We start from the raw sequence: 18336 nt of genomic DNA, 5'->3' as shown, positions 1-18336 counted from the left end.
CCGATCTTCAGATATGCCTTGTCAGACTTGTGAATTTGCACAGAAGTTTGAATGAACCCTTTATTTGATCCAATGGGGTAGCTTGCTCTCATTTCATTAGCCATGACTGGGTAGGAGTCGTAATTCTTAATTGAATTCTTAGTATTAACTGTATTGGGGATTGAACTTTAAACCTTCAGAAGACTTAAAACTGATTCTTACTTAGCACTTATCAGTTGCATCATAGATTATAAAAAACAGTTAAGATGAGGACAGTAATAAAAATTATCAATCCTTCTCAAAAAAAAAAAAGAAAAAAAAAAATTCAACAGATTTCTCATTGTTATCTACAACATTTTTGATGGTGCTGACCATTGTAATATATTGAAAGAGTTCAACACCATTTAAAGCCAATCTTGAGAATAAACAGTTATGGAAGTCGGACGTTGTGGAGAGACAAGAGTGTGTAAGAGTACGGACATGAGATAACCAACAAATATATGCCTGCAAATGTGAGAAAAGAAAAAAATTCAGTGTAGGCTAAAGCAAAATGTGGGGAAACGCATCTATTGCATAAATGAAGTGAGTATATATCAGAACTGCCGATATAAGATATGCACATTACTCACTAATGAAAGCCAACTACTGGTCAGCTGTCACTACCTTTTCACCATTCCACAGCAAACTATTCATACTTGTAACAAGGAGAAAAGTAAGAAACTAGTAAAAACAAGCAATGCGTGCGTGGTCCCCCTCTGGTGCAGTATGTGAGAAGTGTGAAGGGCCAACGTTGCCTCCACATTTTCGCCAAGTTTCAGAAAAATCTACTGGATGGGGCAAAAGTGTCATTTTTTGCAATTCTGGGGCATTTGTGACCCCCCCCTTTTTTTTACATAGGCATCACCACTTATCAAGGCCAAGAGGCCACTCAAGGATAAGGGTTAAAGAGTGTACAGTAGAAATTGGACAATATAGTAATCGTTAGTAATGGAGATTCGGTAAATTTGTTAACTTATATGGAACGGCTCATCAAAAACTCGTTTACGTTAGACTTGAAGACAACCATATTGTAGTCAGCTGGAAAGCAGAAAAACGGAAGACAATTCCACAGGCGTACAGTTCTAAGAAAGAAGCTTTGCTCATGGAATCTGCGTTTAGGCTTAGGCACAGATAAAGACTGGGGGAAATTAGTGATAGTGTTTTCTGCTAAACAGATGTTTCTTGTGAAAGTTTGGTGAGGGGGGGGCATAGAATGGAGCTCAGCAGAGCACTTGCCATGAAAATACAGCAGAGACAAACTCGCAACATCTCTTCTGTGAGATAGAGGTTGCAGGGAAGAGAAAAGAACATCCCCCACAAGGCTACGAAGTCTATTTTGAACTATCAAGGCAGGATAAGTCCTTTCTAGCAGCTCCTGCCCAGATGTGGAAACAGTACTCCATCCTTGAACGTACCTGGTTCTTATATAGATAGAGAATTGCATCAGCAGTGAGATATCTACTGGATCAATAGAAGGATCCCACCATTTTTCCAGCAGCCTTGGCAACGGATTTAATGTAGGTGTTCCATTTAAGATCAGGAGTAAAGGTCAAGCCCAGAAGCTTGTAAAAATATGAGGCCTCCCCAAGACGAGAGCCATTCATTTCAATTGATGCCAGATGGGGATCAGAGCGTTGATGATGTAAAGATAAAAGCTTGGTTTTAGATATATTAAAAGTAACAAGCCACCTCTTTCCCCATTGTACCACTTGCTCAAGATCAGAGGAGAGAGAATCAGAAAGAACTTGGTCGTTTACTGTCTTAGATGTGCTACCATAGATAGTGTCATCAGCATAAATGTTTATGAATGATGTAAGGATATGATTTGGAAGATCATTAATATAGATCAGGAAGAGAGTTGGGCCCAGGATGGACCCCTGCGGGACTCCAGCATTAATACTAAGAGCTTCTGATTTCTGTTCATCAACCACTACTCTTATGAACCTATCAGAGAGAAATGATTTAATAATTGAGAAGACATTTCCAGCTATACCGTAGATGGAGACCTTGTGAAGTAAACCTTTATGCCATACTCTATCAAAGGCCTTTGATATGTCAAGAGCAATTGCCCTAGAAAAGTAGCCTCCATCGAGAGATTCGCTAATCCTATGAGATATATCTGTAAGCACATCTGCTGTAGATCTAGCAGAACGGAAACCATATTGTGTGTCACTAAGAAGGTTATTTTTGCCGAGATGGTTGATTACTTCTCTATTTAACACAGATTCCAGCAACTTACTCATGACACACAGGAGACTTATTGGTCTGTACTGCGAGGGAGATGAGCGAACACCTGAATTCTTAAATATGGGGCATACTGATGAGATTTTCCAGGGTGACGGGAAGCAATTCTCCTTAAGACAACGTATACATGTATTTTGTGCTCCTGGGAACGCTGAATCCCAGTGAAAATGGACAAACAGTACAGTTTCACGCCTTAAGACGTATATTTGAATTCAGCATCATGGAAAACAACTACATAGACATAAATATCAAGTTATTGAGTAATATGAAAAATGCTCCAAAAAGGCATGTTTTTTAGCCCTAAAAGTCTGAGGGATACAAACCAGAATTTTGCCAGGGTCACCCATACTAAATTAATATTAAGAACAATGGCCTCCACATTTTGGCCAAGTTTCAGGAAAATCTAATGGATGGATCAAATATTATGGGGCAAAAAGTGACATTTTGGGCCATTTTTCGGCATTTTTGATCTCTTTTGAGCCGTTGGATATAGCGAATCCCAGTGTAAATGGAAAACTGCAGTTTCAGGCCGTAACACATGTTTAGTTAGTTGACCACCATGAAAAACCACTATATAGTCAGACATATCAAGTTTTTGTTGAGAAATATAAAAAAAAAGAGCCACAAAAACAGCATTTTTAGCACTAAAAGTCTCCGGTGACGCAAACCAGAATTTTGCCAGGGTCACCCATACTGGATTTATATTAAGAATATTGGGCTCCATATTTTGGCCAAGTTTCAGGAAAATCTAATGGATGGATCAAAAGTTATGGAGCAAAACATGTCATTTTTTACCATTTTGGGGGCATTTTTTACCTCTTTTTTTACCTAGGGACGCAACGGAAAGTTTTGTAAAAAATTTTTTTTACTGTGCACATCTATTTAATGAAATATAATTTGTGGCAAAATTTCACGAAAAACTAATGGACTGTTATCTGGCAATAGTCCGGACGCACGGACGCCACTGAAAACATAGGTCCCTCTCCGATAAATTGGGGGACCAATAATTACTTACGTTGAGACTTGTTTAACAGCTAATAAACATCATCGTATTCAGTTAAGCATGAAGGGGTTAGTAAAGTACACTCCCAACTGGATGTTGATTTATCGATTGCCAAGTACAAAGTTTTTAAAAACGGTGTGCATCTAGGCCCTGTGCATCCTTCCGGTCAAGAAGAAAAATAGTTATAAAATTATTTTGAGCCAATAAAATGTTTCTGCACCCAAAATAATATGGAATAGTCTATTCTTTTTCAAATCTGCAGGTGGATATAAAAACCCAGGCTTTTTTGTGAACCCACTTCTCCAGCAAAATAAAATTGAGAGAAGACAAAAAAAAGAAAAACAGAAATCAGAAGAAAGAAAAATCTGTTCCTGCTGTAAGAGCCAAATACACTCAATGATCTTACTTGTAAAAACCACAAGGAAGATATTCATCTTTTAAAAAAATAAAAGTACATTTATAAACATTTCACTTTCATTCCTTTTTATCTTATTTCATTTCCTCAATGAATTAGTCAATTTGAACACTCCTTCAAAGCTAATATTTTGTTATATATAAAGTTTACTTGAAGGTTTGAATGTATTTGTTTTGCCTTTATAAATATGGAAGTTGACTGATTGCAGGTCTTAATATTAAATTAAATGGCCCAGAAAAGGAGCTATAAATGTCTGTTTGGCATACTGGTATGTATTGGACAGCTATAATTTTCATAAAGCCATGTTATATAGGTCATGACTAGGGGTATGACAACAGCATATTCTTTTTATTGTTTTGGCTCTCTAGGATATATCCGACAGAGTTAATCACTCTATATAAAAGCATATAGGATATCAACGGATACACACTCGATAGTCAAAACAATGACAAGAATATACTGTTGTCCTAGCCCTAGTCATGACTTACTGACAACCCTACCATGTCATACGGACTTTAAACTACATTCACTAGCAAAGCCACAATTTGGGATAACTTCTTCCTTAGTCGACATTATTCTCAGATCTATTTTGACACAAAATAGTAACTGCTAGGATCCCATTACCATAAGATGAATGGTATTTAAAGTGCTGTGAGTATCTCAGACTCAGTGGTGAACAACACCAGGCAACATCTAATGCCTGCTCTCGATGTGGTCTGATCCAAAGAGTTCATAGCAGTCATATTGCAAACACAAAGTACTTTAATCGAATGTGCTCTGATGAACTCATAATACTTGTGCCCTCTCAACGTACATACTCCCAACTAACTCAACAAGCAGCAAAATCCCACCCCTTCACTGTTGAGGTCCCTAAATGCCAGAAAACTTTCTACTGTAATAGATTTTCCCCTCAGACTTTGGAATTTTCTCCCTGTTTTCTGCTTCTGACTGTATTGACTTGTAGAAGATTGAATGTAATAAAACAGAAATCTTACTGCTCAACTCCCCACAGCTACCTGTTAGACATGATCTCAAATAATAGTCCCTTACATTCCAAATGGTAACATGCCTTGTTCGGGGTAAAAACAAATCTTGTTATCACAGATTATTATTTTATTTTTATTTTTTATTTTTATTTTTTTACTTGAGTGTCACCATTATCAAGGTCTGAAGGCCACTCGAGGATAACGGTTAATAAATGTAAGGTCGTAGTGTAATAATCGTTAATGGTGTAAATTGGGTAGAATTTGATTATTTATGAGGACAGCTCAACAAGAACTTGTTGGATTTGAAGGCTACCATGTTGTATTCAACTAGGAAGCAGGTCAGTGGAGCAGTGTTCTACAGGCGGGCAGTTGTGTGAAAGAAGCTTTGTTCATTAAATCTGTATTTAAACTTAGGTACAGTTAAAGAGTGGGGAAAAATCGTATATAGTGGTTGTAGCTAGTCATGTTTTTGTGAAAGTTTGGCAAGGCGGAAGCATAGATAGGAGTTCAGTTGAGCACTTCCCATGAAAATAATAGAGCAGAGACAGGCTCACAACGTCTCTTCTGTGGTAAAGAGGTTGCAAGGAAGAGTGCAAAGGAGCAAGTCAACATGAAGATAAAATTTAACCACTTGCAGGATGTCAGCATGTTTCAGCACACTGTCTGTTGCAGAGGTGTAGGTGTAAACTCCATTGAATGTTCCCAGTACAAAGTATACGTCTACAAAAAATGTATTGGTCTTACTGGGTGACTGATAGTTGATTCAGCTATGTTTATTGTAAATATCCAATCAATGGTTAAACTTATGGATGTGGATAACACCCCACTTGATGTTAACATTATCTTCGGGTCTTATGTAGAGGCCCTTACTCCCTACTCTAACTGACATATGAGCATGTTCTTTTTTAAAGTCTTTGATAAAGGCTAAGTACGGTGTGGGGTTTGTTTTTCTTGAATATATCCTTAATATTTTTGTTTCTTTGTATAAACTATCCCTCGTTATCAAGTCAGCACATTCAATTAAAATGTGTTTAATCGTGAGTGCAGTTTGGTATGGTATATAAATGATAAAATCTATCATTTAGATGATTTACAAAATATACATCTCGAAAACTATAAAATATATAAAGTAAAGTCCATATCTTTATATACTTTTATGGATTGGATTCACTACTAAACAAATCATTATCAATATTAGAACACACCTGTTAGGTATAAAGGGTCATAACATGGACTACAATTGTGGCAACAATACTCTATCTTAAGACATTCAGCTCTTAAACATTATAGAGGATTGCACTGGTAGTGAGAACCCTTTTGGAGCGGTAGAATAATCCAACCATGTCAATAAAACAAACACATTTCGATATTCATCACAAACTTGGTGGAAAATCAAATATTGATTGGAATTTATTTGTACCAAATAGGATTGGATTGCAGAAAGGATTGTGAATTTTATTAATGATTGCATGTGATTATTTTTTTTCTTATTGATTTTACTTTATTTTAATTTTATTTTCACTTTGTATAAGTAGTACTGTAGTCTCCAATAATTTTAGATTTTAATATCCTATCTCAGTATCATTAGCAGTAATAATATTAACTTTTTTAACTTATACTGATTAACTAACCACAAAATCTAGACAAATTTCAGAATCTTGGGAACCATGCCCCCCCCCCCACCATCATCACATGTGTTTGTTTGCTTTCTTGGATTTTACAGCATGTAAACAGTTTGGGTCATTTTATGCCGATTATCTCCCTACTCTGACATAGGAGTAATATGTTCTTTTTTAAAGTCTTTGATAAAAAGCTAAGTATGGGGTTTGTTTTTCTCAAATATATCCTTAATGTTTTTTTTCTTTATGTAAAATATCCCTCATTGTTATAAAGTCAGTGCACTTTGACATGGTATACAAATAGGTTGATTTTCTTTTCTCAAAAGAAATAAGTCGGTTAAATGAGTATGTCCCATTTTTATTCTTGGTAGTGTAACTTCTTTTCTGTTTAATTTGGAGTTTTGTTCCTGCTTTTTAATTTTTGGCATTATTTCGTATAATTTATTGTTGGGGAAATTTATTCCAGTAAGTTTGCCATTTTTCCATTATGTATGTATTGATATGTTTTTTTTTGTTTTTTTTTTTAAGATCTGAGTAAGGGATTTTGGAATTTGAATCATTTGGAATGTTTAAGGCAGTTTTTACTGCTGAATTAGCAAATTCATTTCCTTTGATACTGGTATGGCTTCGCATCCGCCAGAAAATAATTTCTTTTTGACTATTAAATTATGTTAGTTTGTGGAGTAGTTTTGCAATTAGAGGATTGTTTATCTTTATTTTTAATTGCTTTTAAGGCAGACTGAGAATCTGAAAAGATTATATATTTGGGATTTCTGTTGTTGGCGATTAGACTGAGTGTTAGGATTAGTGCATGTATTTCTGCACTGAAAATGGAAGTTTCTCTTAGGTTGAGTGTGTCGAGACAGCAACGCAAAAAAATAACCTAAAGATACAGAGTGCACACATGTGGAGGAGGGGATAGACAGAAAGTAATATTTTAATGAAACAAATCATCGCACTCCCTTACTCGCTTTATGAATTGTTTGAAGTCTTAAGCCTCATGGTAAAATTAACATTGACAGTTTTCAGACAACTACCATGAGATGGAAAGAGAAAGAATAAACAGTGTGAGAGGAAGGAAGAAAGACAAAAAAGAGAGAATAAATAAAATCCAGCCAAATAGCAACAAAAAAAAATAAATAAAAAGAAAGTAAGGCTCTGACAATTTGACAGAAATCAGATTTTTTCTTATTAAAGGGAAACTGATTCCAACTAAAAAAAATGGAAAACTGATATTGATAGGAGGCTCTAGCAATTTAAGTGGAAGTAGATTTTTTTTCTACATTAAAAGAAGCAAAATTCCATTGTAGTAAGACTTTACTCAAGCAGTTATTGGTACAGTAGAATGAGTTTAGAAGTTTGTTTGAATCAAAATCAAAGAGAAACTCCTGCAGAATTAGCTAAGCAAAGTAATCAACTTCCTAAGCCTACTTAGCGGGTTGCATGTTTTCAATGCATGCAAATGGCAGGTTTGTTGTGGGTGAGAGATGTTTGGCCAAGAGAATGGGGGGCACAGAAGAAATTGAAAATATCTCTTACTCTGAGTTAGACCACCAAAGAAGTTTTTTTGTTTCAAAGAAAATAACTACCTCATTAAACAGGGATTCATACTGAGAGCAACCTACTTAAGAAAAATAATGTTCAAGAAAGTCTAAAGTCACCGACTTTTGTGTAGACACTGATTAGCCATTATCTCTAGCGGATATCTTAAGTAGTCAGTCTTTGGTGGTCGAATGAGAATGCCCGAGAAAAACTAGAATTTCCAATTTCTAGTCATAAGTACATATATTCCAGTCTATTGGTAAAGAATAGAGCTAGAACCAGTCCTCCCAGCTGTTAGAGTTGGAGATCTGACTGTTGGTTGGTTGGTTGGTGGTGGTCCACAAGGACAGATAGTTTGCTTATGTTGGGTTAGGCTTAGAATTCGCTGGGCTGGTCACACCCTTCCCTGTCAACGAGGCAATTTCATCAGAGAAACCATCGATCTGGTTCCCAGTTAAAAGTGTGGCTCAGAACAGTTAAGCAAGATACCAAGCCAATTCGGAGTCCGACAATCTATGGTGTTCGCCATTGGAACCCTGACTGGCTGTCAACATTTTCAGTGTTGGCGATGGATCAGAAGACTGTCAGTTTTCATGAAAGATATGAATTCATTGGAAGGAGCCAGCTTAACAGATCCAAGGTAAATGCCGCCTCAAGATAAGACAGCACTGACTAAATCAAACAACTTTGGACCGGCACAATGAGTGGTCACAATAAGCACACACATGCATGGTCAAACAGCATTACAAGTCTGAATGTTCATTAATGCGTTAGACAACCGCTTCAATAAGGAAGATATTGCAAGAATAAACGTGACAACCTTATTGAGTTTTACCATCGGTAAACAAGTGATACTTTTTCAAATGTCAGGCAATGACAAAGGGGAGGTTAGGTCGATGAGAGGCGGCTGTACCATGTTCAAGACACTCAAGTCAGAAGATTATTAGTGCAAAATGATCTAGAGTGGACCACAGTTGTAACAGTCATAGCATACCAACATAAACTATAGCAAATATGTTCTGTGGATGCACTTGAATAAGATAAAAAAAAACATTAACGACACTTGAGCTGTTACATAGTAGAACCTCATTAACAGGATTGTGACTCCACCTTTTCATTTTTTTTTTTTTTTAAACTAAATGGTTATCAGTGATCAAGGCCAAAAGCCATTCAAAGATACTGGTCAATTAGAAGAGATGGTTGAGAATTGAGATGGAGAACCTTATGTAGTGTGGTACTCTTAAGTTTGAATTCAAATTTATCATTCAGATAAATTGTAATTTAGAAAATTTTTCATATTTTAAATAACAAAATGACATCAAAATAAATGTTGGGGAGACAAAACTAAAAACTAATTAGCTCCATTGAGGCACTCTAAAAAAATATGTTACACAATCATCAGCATAAACTATTTGTAGCTATTGGTAGATGTCAGAAGTTGGCAAATCTGTAAATCACTAACAAATTTTTTTTGAAAAATCAGCCATAATCATATTGTCGGACAAATGGGAAACGATACAGGAGAGAACTTGAATGCCCACTAGACACTATTCTCGAGTGTCCAAGATCTTTCTGTACAGGGGTTTTTGTCAGGTAAAGCTTGACCAAATATTCGAAATTACATAGTATTCACAACCCAAATAAGATTTCATTATGGCTAACCTTCACTGGCTTTTACGAGGAATGGTGCATCTTCTCCAAATGATATTACCTCAAGTAGCAACATGGAGCTAGATACTCCAACAGACTAGATGAATTCTTGTCCTGGAATCCAGTAAGATCAAGAGCTCAAAAAGAAAGGTACCCTATAACATTTACATGGTCAATTAACAAGAGGAAAATTATGTTCCTAACTTCTTTAATAACTCATTGTTTGTTAGATAAAGAACTAAGGGAACATTCAAATATCTATGTATCTCATATAGAATTCAATCGTTAGCCCCAGGTAGCCCCCTCCCCCATGATTTCTGAGAACTTTAAAATGAAGAAAAATAAACAAAAATAGAGAATTATTATTGTACCCTTGGAATCTACTAGTAAATATTTTATATTTAAATTATTCCTATTTACTTGCCCTTTCATGTAATTAGACAAGGTCAGTTTTTACTGTGAGGAAAATCCAGCTCCCCAAACATGGGCACTCTGGATTCTTCTATTAATTTAATATCACTTTTCCCTTCTTCAGGGGTCAAACGCTTTCTGATATTACACAAGCTAACTTTCCAGTTCTCACAATTCAACGAGTCAGCTGTCTCCAAATTCCATTCTGTACAACCTTGTTCCATCACTTGCTTTCAAGTTTTCTTTGGCCGTCCAATCTTCCTGCGATTAAGGACATCCATGCTTATGAAAAGGTTTCTCCAGGAGGATGAATGTTCCATGACCATTGCTCGGATAATGTAGTGCTGTGTTGGGTCAGGGTTCACGTTGCAGATCAATCTAATCATGGACCCGTCATTGTGCTGCAGGCAGGCAAAAGACGGATCCAGCATTCAGTCATATAATGACGTTCCTGCTCTATAACTTACTCTGGATGAAGAAAGGGACAGCTTAATGTTGTCAAATGCAACAACTCACAAAATTTCACCTAAACTGCTTTCACTCATACGATCATGCATATTCATATTCACCACCTGCACTCAACATATCTCCAAGATAACAGAAAGTCTAATAATTCAAGATTGAAACCTTTTCCAGTTTTACAGCTACTTTCTGTCTTTTCATACATTTCAACTCTGGTTGAGGTTTTGAATCCTGCCATAGTCCATTCTACATAACTGCAGTCGATTTTGACAAGTGTTCATAGATAATTATTTTATCTATAAATTAACATACATCTGTCCCTAAAAAAGAGGGGGAAGGGAGCGATATAATACATGCACTTAGAAAGAAAAATATCACTAAGAATAAAAACTAATAGAAAAACACTTATAATAAGTTAGACCATGATTAATATTTTAACCAAGTTTAGTGGTAATTGGTCAAGAGATATGGATGTTAGGCAACAAATGAACAAAGAGTTACAAATTCAAACGAATACATAACTTAATTGACAGCAGTAATAAGTTTTGAAAATCCAGGGGACATAACTGCAGTCGATTTTGAGAAGTGTTCATGAATAATTATTTTAACATATATATATGTCCCTAAAAAGGAGGAGGGGTGATATATGTAAGGGAGTAAACTCATACACTTAGTAAGCGAATTATCATTAGCTTTAACACGGCAAATATCACTAAGAATAAGAACCACTAATAAAAAACATTTATCAGAGATAAAACTTCACATGACGGACCATCATATCTTTGTAGTAAGGCACCTAACTGCAGTCTCTATAATTGAGATACAGAATCCTGCCATTGTTAGCCATGCAATAACAGCATAGCATGTCCGTAGATAAAAAATTGGTGCTTGCGCAGATTAGTGATGTTTTAAAACATTACGGACTTATGTATCATGTTGAAATTAGTATAAATTCCAAAAATTATAAAAAAAAAAAAACGATCCTATAGAAAAATAATTACAAGTAAAGAGAATTCGGTACTCTTGCATAATTTGACCAAAATTCTCGTGAATTCCCGTCAAGTATGGATCGGGCGAGATCAGCAATCATCGGTGTCAGCCGAGCGTTGTTCAAATGTTGAAATGCTAGCTCAACTTTTATATTTTTTCTTTTGTTATATTTTTAGTAATTTTTAAGGTGATATTACGAGGGTGGGGGTGACTTTATTTTCTGATTAGTTATTTATTTATTATTTCTTAATTGAATTTTGGGGAGTTTGATTAGCCAAAGAAAAAGCGCTATCTAAATGGAAGCAGACGACATTCGAATTGGAAGAAAGCAACTAAACCAACAAAAAAAATTTAAAAATAAAAAAAAGAAAAGCTGACAAATATATTTTCAAACTCGCCAAACAGAAAAACGACACGCAAGAAAATAAATCTATACATGTTAGAAAAAGAAATGAAAACATCGATACAGACAATCTCATTGTCAGAAGAAATTGTTTTCCCCAAAAAATGAGGTGCAACAATTGTAAACACAAATGTTTACTTAAAAAAAAGATTGTGTAAAAGGTTTCTCCTGGAAATGTACAAATGGACAGTGCCACCAAAAGAAGTTGACTAAACAACAAGTCTTGAAAATAAAAAAAAAATTTTTAAATATGGTTACAAAAAAGAAAAGAAAACAAAAAAAGCAAAACTTGTACTTACACCTAACAATTATACAGTTAAAAAAATCTTTTCTTGGAGAGAAAAAAAAAAAAAAAAAAAAAAAAAAAAAAAAAAAAAAATGAAATACTAAAATGAAATAAACATTTTCATTTTTCAAGGTAGTTTTTTTTTTTTTGTTGTTATTTTTGATTATTTGTATTTGTATTTTTTTTCCGGTTTGTTTTTTGTTTTTTTTCATTAGTCTGCATCTGATGTGATGCTCGGCTAACACCAATAATTGCAGATCTCGCCCAATCCATGCTTGACAGGAATTCACGAGAATTCGGATCAAATTATGCAAGAGTACCGAGAATTCATTGAATTATCGATTTTTATTGCAGGTTTTAATGGAAGGGTTGTGTGCAACCAATGCTGCATAACAAATTGACTTATCTCCCTTTATTTTAATTTATTTCAATAGACTACAAGTTAGCTTTTCAGAAGTACTGCTAATTTCATTCTTTTGAAATTTTGGCTAAACTGGAAATTAAACCAAAATTACCTATTATGATAGAGTAGGAAACAAGGTCAGATATATGTAGGGAAAATTCAGCTCCCAAAAGGGGACATTCTAAATTGGGACAAAACTTAAAATTGCCCCATTCATAGGATTTCTTCTACATGACAAAGGACAGGACATGTCAGAACAGAGAAAGTATAGTAACAGAACAGATACAGTTTGCTCCAAGTTAAAAGGCAAAGAAATAGTCAATATATTTGGTGTAAGAATCAGTTTTAGAAAAATATTTGAATCCACAGAATTACAAGAATTCCTGACTTTATTTTATTAAATTCTACCAACCTCTAAAGCTAAATATGATTTTTTTAATCCAACTCCAGAGTTATTTTCTAAAACAAACCTACTCTGATTACTAGTACTTAAAAAAAATCCTTAAAAAATTAAATTATTAAAAAAATTAAAAGCAAAAGAAAAAAAACTCTTGGCAAATCTGACTTGCTGCAACACAGGTGAGAAGTTAGCTGGGAAAAAGGAAAAAAAAAAACTGACTCCTAATTTCAGCAAAAATTCACAACTGATTTGCCATCTCTGTTGACTGTTAACATATCACTAAACGGGAGGAGAAGGGATGTGAAGTGGTGACTCACCTTACTTCTGAAAGTGAACTGCTATTGGACAGATTACTGAATGAGGCATCTGGGCTTAAGGCAAAACTGTTTAGTTGTGCGTTGATTATCTGTTCTAATGGTATCTGAAATAAATAATACAAAGAAAGGAAAGTCAGTCGTGAGATTGCATACCTCCGCCTGATGACAATGTAAGTTGAAATTCCATGAAAATATCAGATTTGACTGTATTTTTTTCAAAGTTAAGCGAAGTATGATAAGAGACGTCTTTGGCTACAATATGGATCAAGCAGCAAGTCTCTATGAAGAACAGAACTGAAATTATCACCAAAAGTGTGACTTACCTTTTCTGTAACCTTGACCTTTGGTTTAGATATCTCAAAATGTAAATAGTCATTAAAATATCATGACTGATATTTTAACCAAGTTTGGTGGTAATTGGTCAAGAGATATGGATGTTAGGCAACAAACAGACAGTTACAAATTTAAATGAATACATAACTTCACTGATAGAGGTAATAAGTTTTTAAAACTACAGTCGATTTTGACAAAAACAATAGTAATTCTTGAAAATCTGCCATTTCCAAATAGAAAATGGTGCATCACTAATCTCTATGGGTTTTTTTATTTAAGAAAAAAATATTTCTAGCAGATTTTGTATTCAATCATTTTTCGTAATTTTTTAAAAATTTCGTCATGGTATGTAAGTACATAATAGGGTTTTTATCTAAAATGCATTTTTTTTTTTTTTTAATTTAATTATACAGTGAAAGCACCAATGTTTTAAACAGAAAATAGACTTAGATTTCCAAACAATAATCTCATATTCATTCAAATGTGAAAGCTATGTTGGATTTTATTTCATTCAATTTTTGTGATGTCACACAATGAGATATATAATGAATACATCATTAATTTATCTTAATTATTCATAATTTTTTCACTACAGCAGAATGGATTATATTATAAAAACTGCTAGGTAGAGGTAAACTACGAAACCATAGAATGGAAAAACTCTGAGAAAGATCAAATTTATATAAATTTTATGAGGTTTTCCATCTTGGAAAGTGTTGCCAGTATGCTCTCCAATTCTCAATAGAGAAATCTAAGGGAAGTAACTCATTAAATTCAAAGAAATTTTACTCTTTGATTAATATTTTAGGAACATAAAAAATTTCCAAAAAAAAAAAAAAAAACAAAAAAAAAAAAAAAAAAAAAAAAAAACAGATATAAGTATTTTGGTCAACTCTGACCTTCAGTGAGTTATAGACATTTTTCTTTATTGTAGAGATGCAATGATGAATACCGGTAATAGCTGATCTCTAAAACTCACTGACGAAGATCAATGTCAACTGAAATATGATTCATATTGCTTTCCTTTATTAAAAAAAAAAAAAAAAAAAAAAAATTAAATTAAATAAAAAAAAAAAATTAATACCATAAAAGATTGAAAGATTCGTCAGGTGATAAGTTTATCGTTTGTAGGTAACAAGCATTTAAAGTTCAACCTCGTTTAAAAAAAAAAAAAAAAAAAAAAAATAGCAGAAAAATCTTATTGTGTGTAACCACCACAGAACAAAAATGTCATATTCCGAAATTCACATGAATTGATTAAGTTGTTTTTTTTTAACTAAGAAAATCAAATTTCACAATTTTTAGCAATTAATAATATTAAGGCTGATTAAAGCAAACAAAAATCTTGGTAGTCAAACAGAGTTGTCACCATTCATTTTTAAAACATTCTAAAGCATAGCAGATGTGGCTCATTTCCTCATAAAATTTAATTTCTTTAGTTAAAAAAAATATTTGATCAATTTACGTGATTTTTGAAATATGACATTTTCATTCAATGATGAATACGTAGATCATAAAGATTTCTCTGTATTTAAATTTGGTTGAATTTTGGACAAGCAACAAAACATCTACTTACCTTCTGTATGATGCTTACAAAAAAACTTAATTCTTTCTGGAACTTTCCAATATCTTTTCTTATAGATCTTATAGTTCGAGATAGGCAAGAAAACAAATTAATTTGATTTTTTTTTCTTCTTATAACAAAATTTTCTTTTTAAAAAAGAAAATATTTCTGATTGAAAGGAAATCTGCAAATTAGAAATTTATCCAATTTAATTTTAAAGTATTTTATTCAAACTCCTCAGCTTAACATTCACAGGTAACATGAATTGGAACAAATACATTGCCAAGGCTGCTGCAAATAAAGTGGTCTCTTTACTGTGCTAGGTTACTCACGCCAGAGAGTATCCGATACCTCTACAACGCCACTATTCGCATATGCATGGAGTATCCTTGCCACATCTGGGCTGATGCATCTGCCACTAGTCTCTCACTCTTAGATAGGGTTTAAAAAAGAGTTCCTATTTACAATGCCTCCCCCACGGGACAGAGTTAGACACCAGGGTCGTTTTTTAATGTGGAGAAAAAGAAAAGAATTGTCTTGGTCGTGAAGTATTTCTTCTCCACTGACAGAATAAGAAATTGAAGTGTAGCATCTGAATAACAGATACTACACTTTGATCCGGGCCAGAAGTTTAAACAAGAGTTGCCAACCTAATACATTCTGCACTAGCAACTAAACTCCAACCTCTATCCCATCACCAAAATGTGGCATCCCTGCGCTTATTTTACAAATATATTTAATGGAATGTGTTCTGACAAACTCAAAGCACTCATGCTCCCTCGGCATAAATACCCTTAACTAACTTGTCAAGCAGCAAAATCCCACCCTTACACTGTAGAGATCCTTAGATGCCAGAAAGCCTTCTACTCAAATAGTGACACTGTACCTTGTTAGGGATGAAATAACAGTAAAATGAAATTTTCAGATTTTCTAACAGATCCCTTAACATTATTTTGAAAAAAAAAAAAAACAACATGGTTTGGATATAGTTCTCAGCCACAAGACTCCAGTTATATAAAGATTTCATATATTTTCTGGCACCTGGAAACCTGTACAGTGACAGGTGGAGCTTTGCTGCTAGTCAGGTTGGTTGAGGATATTTACATTGAGGGTGTACAAGTACAATCAGTTAATTGAATCATTTCATGGAAGTATTTGCAAAACACGCACAAGGATGCAACATAGTGGCAATGAGACGGAGGCTGGAACTTTGTAGACAGTGTATGATCTATTAGGTTAGGGACTCTTTTTTGCATCCTGTCAAAGAAAGAGGTTAGTGTACCAGCCTAGATGTGGCAACACTACTCTATACGTGGTAAATAGTGACTTTATAGAGATATAGGATACCGGTAGATCATGCACTGTCTATCAAACTCTAGTCCCATTCGTGCAATGTTGCAACCCTGTGTTTGTTTTTCTGTTTTAATTCGTTACTCTACCTTTTTAAAAGGATCTTTAGCATCCTTAAATCTTTTTTTAGGTGATCATATAAAATGTTGTCATGGCCACCAGTTAGCTAGCCTCATGTTTCGCAAGACAACCATTTCAAAAATCGCCTTTCTTTAAGCTACCATTACCGCTCACCAATGCATCACGTTTTGGTAGTTAAGGTGTTGCACATCTTTTTTTCTAAGAAAGAAGCTTTGTTCATGGAATCTACGTTTAGGTTTAGGCACAGATAAAGAGTAGGGGAAATTATTGATGGTGGTTTCAGCTAAACAAGTGTTTTTTGTGAAAGTTCGGCAAAGTGTGGACCATAGATTGGAACTCAGACGAGCACTTGCCATGATAATAATGATAAAGCAGAGACAGGTTTACGTCTTTTCTGTGGGAAAGAGGTTGCAGAGAAGAGAAAGGAGCATCCCCCACTAGGCCACAAAGTTTATTTTGAACTCTGTCAAGGCAAGATAAGATTTTTCTAGGAGCTGGCAACAGTATTCTATCCTTGGACGTATCTGGTTCTTATATAGGTAGAGAACTGCATCAGCAGGGAGATCTTGTGGAGTAGACCTTTATGCCATATCCTATCAAAGGCCTTAAAAAGATATGTCAAGAGCAATTGCCCTAGAAAGAAAGCCGCTGTCGAGAGATTCGCTTATCCTATAAGTTAGCACGTCTGTTGTAGATCTAGCAAAACAGAAACCATATTGCATGTCACCTGAACTCCAAAGTAGAAAACACTAGGCACCATCTAACATCTGTCTTCCATGTAGTCCAATCCAAAATGGTTGATAGTCATGTTGCATGTAGTCAATCACTTGTAACACATTCGAACTGGGTTTTCCTCAGTCTATCATGTTTCCTTATGTCAGAGATATCTAAGCATGTTACGAAGTTGATGCAAAAGGTAGCACACAATACATGGCTTAACTACCCGAGATGCTGAACACAAAGCATTCATAATACCTTGATATTCCCGTAAACATGCACAAGGTGGTTTGGTGGTTTTATGGCATATCAACGCTTTTCAGGTTATTTAATGCTGAATCCAATTTTGGAAAAAAAAAAAAAAAAAAAGACATTTTATGCTTCAACTTCTTTATATCTTCAAATATTTATTCATGGTTGTTACTTTGGTAGGAAAATTGTTTTACAGCATACCAACCCTTCTCAGGTTATTTAATGCTGAATTCAGTAATTTTGGGAAAGTTTTAAGCTCTTTATATCTTCAAATAAGTTTGGTTGTTAAGTAGAGGAAAATTGTTTTTGGCTTTGCATAACATGATTGAGTTTTGCAAAGGGAAAAGAAGAAAAAAACATCAATGTTTGATGCATTTTAGGTTAGGAAGCTGATATCTACAGGCAGCATCAGTGCACAAGGTGACATTTCCCACACATGGGGATAGGTAGGGATGTCTGCATGCACTAGGCTGCACGTGCAACAAGATGTTTGCATTGTTTGCGAATAATAGACTTTGTGTGGAAGAAATATTGGGTACTTATTTACAATGACACTACAGCGGTAATTTTTAAAATATGTCCGCTTAAGCAAAAACAATACTATTTACGTAACTGTCATCTCGAAAATAGCAATATATTAAAAAATGATGAAATTTGATTAAGTAAAACATTTGCTAATAGACATTTTGACCAGCAAATTAAAGAATTATCCAATTTTAATGAAATTTCCAGTTTTTATAACAAATCCATCAATAACATTATTTGAAAAAGAAAGAAATTAACGTTGTTTGGACATAGTTTCCAGCTACAAGACTCCAGCTATATATAGAAAAAAAAAATTTTTAATTTTAAATCATATTAAAAATATTTAATTAAAAAAAGATCAAGAG

General features: G+C 34.3%; 1 protein-coding gene across 5 annotated transcripts in view; it reads right to left on the bottom strand.

Annotated features, from left to right (window-relative positions):
• LOC145258241 (transcription factor CP2-like) overlaps positions 1 to 18336 on the bottom strand; it is a 109229-nt gene that overhangs the window by 43674 nt on the left and 47219 nt on the right. For all 5 annotated transcript variants that reach the window (XM_080116204.1, XM_080116205.1, XM_080116207.1 and 2 more), the window contains exon 10: positions 13150 to 13253. In XM_080116204.1, the coding sequence (XP_079972330.1) occupies positions 13150 to 13253 (104 nt within the window). The remainder of the gene's footprint in view (positions 1 to 13149; positions 13254 to 18336) is intronic.

Source organism: Euprymna scolopes, chromosome 33 (assembly GCF_053919585.1).
Source record: "Euprymna scolopes isolate OS-2025 chromosome 33, ASM5391958v1, whole genome shotgun sequence".
Classification (NCBI taxonomy): domain Eukaryota; kingdom Metazoa; phylum Mollusca; class Cephalopoda; order Sepiida; family Sepiolidae; genus Euprymna; species Euprymna scolopes.
The sequence above is the reverse complement of the archived record's forward strand: the minus strand, read 5'-3'. Positions and strand labels throughout refer to the sequence as shown.